Source organism: Acomys russatus, chromosome 12 (assembly GCF_903995435.1).
Source record: "Acomys russatus chromosome 12, mAcoRus1.1, whole genome shotgun sequence".
NCBI lineage: Eukaryota > Metazoa > Chordata > Mammalia > Rodentia > Muridae > Acomys > Acomys russatus.
Genome location: NC_067148.1, coordinates 8,822,555 through 8,830,353, shown reverse-complemented (window position 1 = coordinate 8,830,353; position 7,799 = coordinate 8,822,555). Strand labels below are relative to the sequence as shown.

Genomic DNA, 7,799 nt, shown 5'->3' with positions numbered 1-7,799 from the left:
CTTTTTTTCTTTTTTTCTTTTTTTAGCTTTTAAGATGCCTCTTTTTTATTTATTTTATTTTTTAAAACCTATACATGTATATTATTACACATATATAAAATAGATTACCTATAGCAAGAAGAACCATGACACAATTAGGAATTATATAAATGTTACATTCTTAATGCTTTGGCTATTTGTATTTGGCAGCCTTGAAGAAAACATCTTTCCTATCTTGGTGGCACTACTTTCTTAGTTTTATCTTGAGTGAGTGTTTAAGCATCTGTAGGGATCATATAATTTTATTTTATTGTTTTGTGGTACTGAAGATCAACACTGAAGTCTCATTCATGGTAAATGAGCTACATTATCTATTAATTTAGTGTTTTTATATTATGACTAATATTGACCTGTAGTTTTCTTTGTAAATTAATTCCCACTTATTCCTTGGGAGTATATTCCAAGAAACCTAGTGTAGAGGACTAGTGATATGAAGACTCTATCAGAACCTACATAGCCTTGGGAAGGAAGCAAACTAGAAATCAATGTAACCTATGGCCAGTGCATGAGATGACAGCTAGACGAGGGTCTTCTGTTAGGAAAGCCCACAAGTAGAGAAACACGTAATTCTGAGTGAACAGTCTATGCTGTGGAGAAAATGAAGGCGTCAATGTTGGCCTGCCTACACTCTGTGACTCTGAAACGCAGGTGGGCACAAGCAGGTCCAATAGCTCCCTGTCCTCCTCTGGACTCCCAAGTGCAGCCTACCAGCATGTCTGTTGATATTAGTGCTACCCACGATTATTCTATTACTGTGGGACAGACGAGCCCACAGAACAACAGTGTAGAGCTGTCTAAAAACCAATAGGGCACACTTACTTTTAGTGAGATAGATTTTGTCTTTATGTTCAAATGGCTGTTTATGCATATGTGTGTTTGACAGATATATATGTGGCATATATTTAACAATTGATCATTTATTATGCAAATGATAAATAAACAGACACATATATATACACATTTAACACACACACACACACACACACACACACACACACACACACACACACACACGTCCTAAGGCACAAAGACCCCACAAACAACTTTAAATTCCTTAACCAAATATGTGTTTGTGTTTGCTTCTTAAAACAAGATAACAAAGAGTAGGGAATTTATAAAGGACAGAAATAATTCTCACAGTTCTGGAGGCCTGAAGTCCAGGATGAAGTTGCTGACAGGGTTGGCGTGCGATGGGACTCGGCTTCCCACTCCCAGGCGGCACTGATGGTGTCCTCTGCAGGTGCTAAGTCCATTGTCTTCGATGGAGACAGGCAAAAGGTCAGCAGGGGAGAAGGTGGTTGCCCAGAGCCCCCCTTTTTAAAGGCATGAATCCATTCCTAAAGGCTCTCATGGTACAATCTACATCCTCAAAGGCCCTGATCCTTAAACATTACTCATCTGTGAACTAAGTTTCACCATATTCAAAGTATAGCACAAAAGTAGTTATGAGCAATAAAAATTATACCATTTCTCCTAAGCAGGAAAGGAAGATAGCTGTTTACTATTTTCTGCTCAGTCCTAAATGTGAATATAATGGCTGTTCGAATACAAAACAAGGAACAAGAGGGCGCAAGAGAATAATATGAAAACACCCTCCTAAGAACGGACTAGCCTGCGGTCATGGTAACGGACCGTTCTCAGAAAGCTCTAGGCTTCTCCACTGGACCCACTGCAGCTCTCTCCAGTGTGTGCTTCTTAAGGTCATCAAGCAATGGCAGGTCCTTGCTTCTGAAAGCCAGAAAACCAGGAGTGCATGTGAATGTCAGTCAGTGACCAGTCTCCCCCAAATCACTCTGATACATGTATCAACCCATGAAAGCCTCTAACACCAGGCACGCCCCTAACTCTTGAATTCCGTGTGCCTTCAACCCCTATAAACAGGCAGCAGTGTGCCCAGGACTAGGCATGAACCATATCGTTTCCTTTCAAATATAGCAAGTAAAAAAAATTCAGTTTTGCCATTTTACATCAGAAGTTGAGTGTTGGACTCTCCAACCCTGGGCAGTCTTATAGTCACTACTCTTTGTGTTATCATAATTGCTCACTTGCATACTTGCTCATTTAGGCCTTGATAATGCCAAGGTAAGATGGCATTACTTGGGAATTAAGCCACATATTATGCCAGTCCTTTGAGTCTAGATTTTATAACCCACCATTAATATCTGAAATAACAAACATAAAGCTCAAATTGCTACTTACTAGCGTAAGGATGAGCTGTATTTACCAGTTAGGCTACTGGAGCAGAGCAGACTCCTGTATGTAGTAAGCAACCCCTTAATGACCAAAGAGGTTGTAAATATAGCCTTTGGTATGTAGCGTTGATGTATTTGCCCATCCCCGAAATGTGTCTCTCTCTCCTCTCCTCTCTCCCTTCTCTCTCTCTCTCCCTCCCTCTCCCTGTCTCTGTCTCTGTCTCTCTCCTCTCCTCTCCTTTCCGTTCCCTTCTCTTCTCTCTCTCTCTCTCTCTCTCTCTCTCTCTCTCTCTCTCTCTCTCTCTCTCTCTCTCTCTCTCTCTCGTGGGGAGAAGGCACAGAAGACTGTCTACTATTTTTGCAATCACTTCCTTTCCAGAGAGTGTCCTAAGTGTCCTAGAGAACGAGTCTAGAGCACCACACTGTGGCCATTTCACTTAACACTGAGTTATGAGAACAGCAAATATCCTGTGACAACATCTACTACCATAAAACAAACTACATTTAAGTTTATTGAGTAGAAAATAGGGAAAGAGACAAAAAAGATGGGGTAGTCGCATAAAAGAGTCCATAAAGGATAAAGCCCCAAAATCTCTAGCACATGTCATCTTCTTACACTGTAGGAACAGGCCAGCCTCTTTCCTGGCCAGCAGGATCAGGGAGGCCAATCTCGTCATGAGAGACTTCTCTGTTAAGAGCAGTTCGCCCTCTCTGTCACAATGGTACTCCTCAGGCATAAGCCCAAGGTTCTGCTTAGCTTCCCATCGACACAGAACAGACTGGCTGGATGCAACACCACACCTCATGTCTTGATTCTGTAGGGAAAACAATAACAGCCAGCTCTTGTCTGCTGAGACCCAATAGTGTTCAGAGCCTGCTGCCCTCCTAAATGCCACATCTATGTTCAGATGGGTAGTTTTGATCTAGGTAATTTGGGAAAGGTGAAAACTCCTCTGAAAAAATTTAATCCACTGGGTTCCTAGCAGTAGGTGAGTAAATCCAGAGGCGCATAAAGAGCAACGAGATGACTAGAGGGCTTCTGTAGTTAGACATGGAGGGGAAAAGTCAAACTTCCTTACAACCATCATGTCAGCCTCACTTCTTCCACCTGTCTTCCCGGGGAAACCTCTGCAACCGTTTTTTTGGTTTTTTTTGGTTTTTTTTTTGTTTTTGTTTTGTTTTGTTTTGTTTTGTCAGCTCAAGTTGTAGGCCATCGAACTTGCATTTAAACCAGCGGTGAGCTTTTTCCGGATGAGCAGTTATCTGAACACAGAAACAGCCACGAGTTCTTTTGTGTCTTTTGAGTCTGGGAGACTCGTGTCTAGATATCAGAAGACTCAAATTCTCACATGGGATCCTTGCAATGTGTCTGTACAGTGTACCAAACAGCCATGAGCCTGAGGGACACTCTCTGAGTGAGGCTGTAAGCGACACGGGCAGGCTCCTGCTCTCCACGCGTCTTGTCGGCTCCCCCTGTCTGTCCTACACCTACTGAGCCAGCGGCAGATATGTGCCGCCCAGTAGCTTCCTGATATCCGTGAGGCCATCATGCAGGCATACTCTAGCGAGCTGCGATGATTGGACTCCTGTGCTATAATGAAATTTATCTTTTAGGAGCTACTGAAAATGCTTTCCGGTCTGTTGGTACAAGCTGATAACAGCAACAGCGTCACTCTCCAAACCCAGCCCAGCCCAATCCTTTCCCCAGGAGCCTTTTTTATCAGAAGTACAGCTGAAATGGCTTTATAAACCACACCTCCTATTGTGTGGCAAATGAGAGTAAACTGAAGTTTGCTGAAGTCACTGAAACTTATAAAAGACTAGAATAAGACGGTTAGTGGCATCAACTAACTGGATAACGGACAGTTCACAGCAGGTGCACACAGGCTGAGAAGGCAGCTCACTGGGGACCGCTTACTGTGGAAGAATGAGGAGCTCACTTTGACTCCCCAGAACCCATCAAAAAATAATCTGGGTGCTGTGGCATGTATTTGTAGTCCCAAAGCCAGGCAGGAGGGGACAAGCAGATCCCTGGGCCTCACTGGACAGTGGCCTAGTCTTGTTGGTGAGTTCCAGTCCAATAAGAGACCCTGTCTCAAAAAAAAGATAAGGTGGTATTTGAGGGTACTCAAGATTTTCCTCTGGCTTACACATGTATGTTCATACTCAATGGACATGCACCCCAATATATGAACATTGATGCATGTGCATACACACACTCAAAAGAGGAGAGTAAATGTAACTTTACTAAGGGCGTGCAGACTGAAATCCATGAGACAGTGAGTGACCTGACATAAGATGCTTGTGTCAGGTACTTGTGTCACTACAATGAAAAAACAACTAACAGACCATTTTTGTACATGTTTTTTTTTTTTTTTCCTATAGAGTCGAGGAAACTCTAAGTGCCATGATGTCAGTATGAAACATCCTTCAAAGGCTAGTGTGTGGTGCTTAATCTTTAGTTGGTGGCTTTATTGTGGTAGGTGGCACTAGCTGGTTGAAGGACATACCCAGTCCCAGTCCCTCTTCTGTTTGCTGCCTACCACGAGGTGGACACTCTGCTTCTATAAATGCCCCTAGTCTCACGATGTCCTGCTTCACCTGGGTCCAGCATCAACAGAGCCAGGAACTACAGACTGAAATCCATGAGACAGTGAGTGACTTGACATAAGATGCTTGTGTCAGGTACTTGTGTCACTACAATGAAAACGCAACTAAGAGACCATTTTTATACATGTGTTTTTTTTTTTTCTATAGTGTTGAGGAAACTCTAAGTGCCTTCTTGCTCGACTTAGGCACATAGACTCACTAACAACCATTGAGAGGAATCATAAAAAACCCTCACCTTGAACCGATGTTCTAGTTCCTGCCTCATTTTCTGCTCGGCCCCTAGTCTCCGCTCCTGCTGTTTATTTCGGGCTGAGGTTTCATACTGGCTCTTAGCCAGCAGCTCCATCTCTTTCTTCAGTGTCTTCATCTCCGATACAAATCTCTGAATACTTAGTGACTGACGGGGAACAGGGAGGGGAACACGGTGAACATAGATTAGAATTTTACGTTAGTGGTAAACACAGAGTTTGTGGGAGCCGTGTTTACCTGTTCACAGTTCTTTTTCTGATACTGACCCTTAATTATTTCCATTTGTCTCAATTCTGCTTTTATTTGCTGAAAGTAAATGTTCAAATAAGACAAAGAGATGACCAGTGGGCTAACTTTGGCTGACTGAAAATCAAAGCTTTCAGTTTCTGCTGGGCTCTATTTCCTATCTATCCCACTGACCCAGAAAGAGCCAAGAATAACAGCAGTGTCTCTCACAAAGCAGAGGTGACACCACCAAAGTAAATCTGCCCACTTCCCAGAGAACAGGTGCAGCTGTCAGGGCTGAAGCAACCCCAGGGTACCTGCCACAGCAGCCCAGGCCCTCCCTACACACTGAAACAGGGAGCACGGGATGAGGCTCCTCCCACGACCTTCATCGGCTCCACACGCTCTGCGTTACTTGCCTCTGCTGACAGGTGCAGCTTTATTTGGGTCTCTTGGTTCTTTCGTTTCTCCTTGTTACTGTTCACCACTTTTTCCAGCTCTGAAAGTTTCTGCCGTAGCTCTTGGTTTGTCCGGGACACTTCCACGGATCTGAAGTTGGCCTCGTCAAGAGCTTTCTCAGCTTAGAAGACAAAGGAACAAAAGAAAAGGGATGCTTTTTTTACCTACTGTTCAGTAAGAGAAGTTTCAGTTCCTTCATACATTTTAAAGGGAGCATGAGGGCTGGAGAGATGGCTCAGCAGTTAAGGGCGCCACTGCTTGTGCACAGGTCCTGGGTTTAGTCTCCAGCACCCACACGGTGGCTCACAACCATCTGAAACCCCAAGTTCCAGGGTGCAATGCCTGCTTCTGACCTCCGAGGGTACTAGGCATGCACACAGAACACATGCAAAGAACATACACATACAAAAAATTAAATAGGAAAATTATACAGTGCATGATTTCTGATTATGCAGATTTACGAAGCAGTGAATCAAGTGATTTTCATAATTTTTAACATTTGAGACTAAGTAAGCCTTTAGACTAGATAAGGAATGTGAGCTTGTAGTCATGAGCTATATTTTCCGAGCATGGCTGTGGAGACATGCTAAGCTCTGATCTCAACTTCACCACCTGTGTGTAGGTCTGTGTAATTAACCTCCTCCAGCCTCCGGTTCATCAACTGAAAGACATGTGCTTAGCTTACTTCAGGACAGACAGTCAGAGTGGGGTAAAGCAAGTAAAGAAAGAGACCAGAACCCTCCACACTGTGGTTGCTCGGTGATTACCACCATGCTGTGACAACTCTCCTGCGGCCACAGCCTCACGACTCAAGAGATGAAAACAGAGCCGCTCTGGCACGTGGCAAATGTGCGCCACTGCTGCATGCATCTTATGGCATGGCTTCTTGTGAAGGCATTTTAATAACTGTGTCTCATGGAAAAGTACTATAGTGACAAATGATTTTACACTGCCCTGGTCCTCACAGCGTTCCATTAAATTCACATAGCTTGTTAAAAAGAGGGGGCTGAGAAGGGAGACAGCAGAGGGAAGGCTCCTCAGGGCCTGGAGGTGGAGGATGACGCATGCAGTCAGTGCTCTCTGTCCGTGCTCTCACCACAGCAGCTCTTTGGTTAGACGTTACGGTCCAGCACACTGTTGGCCTGCATCACTAACCGCCGTGAGAGTCTCCACTGCCACCTCAAAGCAAACTAGGCCTTTATTCAAACCTGGCAAGTGGTTTGATGACCTTGATTTTTATGACAGAGGAAATGGATTCATAAGTCAAGTCACTTATAGAAAATGGATACACAGCTAATACAGTGCGGGGCTGGGACTCGGCAATGCTCTGAACTCACACCTGTACTTTTCACTAATAGCACAGTCTGCTGCCAGGTGTCCTCATACGCTCACAATTATCACAGATGCTTCCTTTAGGGCTGCAGGTTTTTAAATTTGGATTTATTTATGTGGATGAGTGTTCTACTTGCCTGCATGTATGCATACTGTAAATGTGCCTTATTTCCAATAAGATCAGAAAGGGCACTGGATCCTATGAAACAAGTTACAGGGAGGCTGTGAGCCATAGAAATGCCAGGAGTCTCTTCCTGGCCCTCTGCAAGATCAGCACATGTTCTTAACTTCTGAGTCATCTCTCCAGCTCCACGTTTCAGCTATCTGTGTGTTCTGAACAATAAGCTCTAACTAAATGATATATTTTTACATTTAAGACACCTACTTATTTTGCATAGAACTTGCTTTTTATAATGCATTTGTACAGTGACTTGCAGTTCACAAAACTTTTGTTAAGTATTACTAGTTGAAGTCAGCTTGTTAACTGTATCTGTCAGTGACAATTACTACGAGTAGCAACTTTGGTAAGACAAAATCTATCTCAAGTGTTGTTGTGTGGTCTTACTATTTTTATAATTTTTATTATTTAAAACAATTTTAAATCTAAATATATTTTGATATTTTCTCCTTCCTCAAGTCCTTCCAGATCCTCTCTCCCTCTCATCTATCCAACTTTAAATTCTTTCTCAGCAA

General features: G+C 43.3%; 1 protein-coding gene across 1 annotated transcript in view; it reads right to left on the bottom strand.

Moving 5' to 3' along the window:
- Positions 1-1,173: 1,173 nt before the first annotated feature.
- Positions 1,174-7,799, bottom strand: part of Ccdc150 (coiled-coil domain containing 150) — a 74,067-nt gene continuing 67,441 nt past the window's right edge. The window contains 7 exon segments of the mRNA XM_051154522.1: positions 1,174-1,295; positions 2,848-3,046; positions 3,423-3,494; positions 5,077-5,238; positions 5,328-5,396; positions 5,702-5,895; positions 7,260-7,305. Of these exon segments, the coding sequence (XP_051010479.1) occupies positions 1,174-1,295; positions 2,848-3,046; positions 3,423-3,494; positions 5,077-5,238; positions 5,328-5,396; positions 5,702-5,895; positions 7,260-7,305 (864 nt within the window).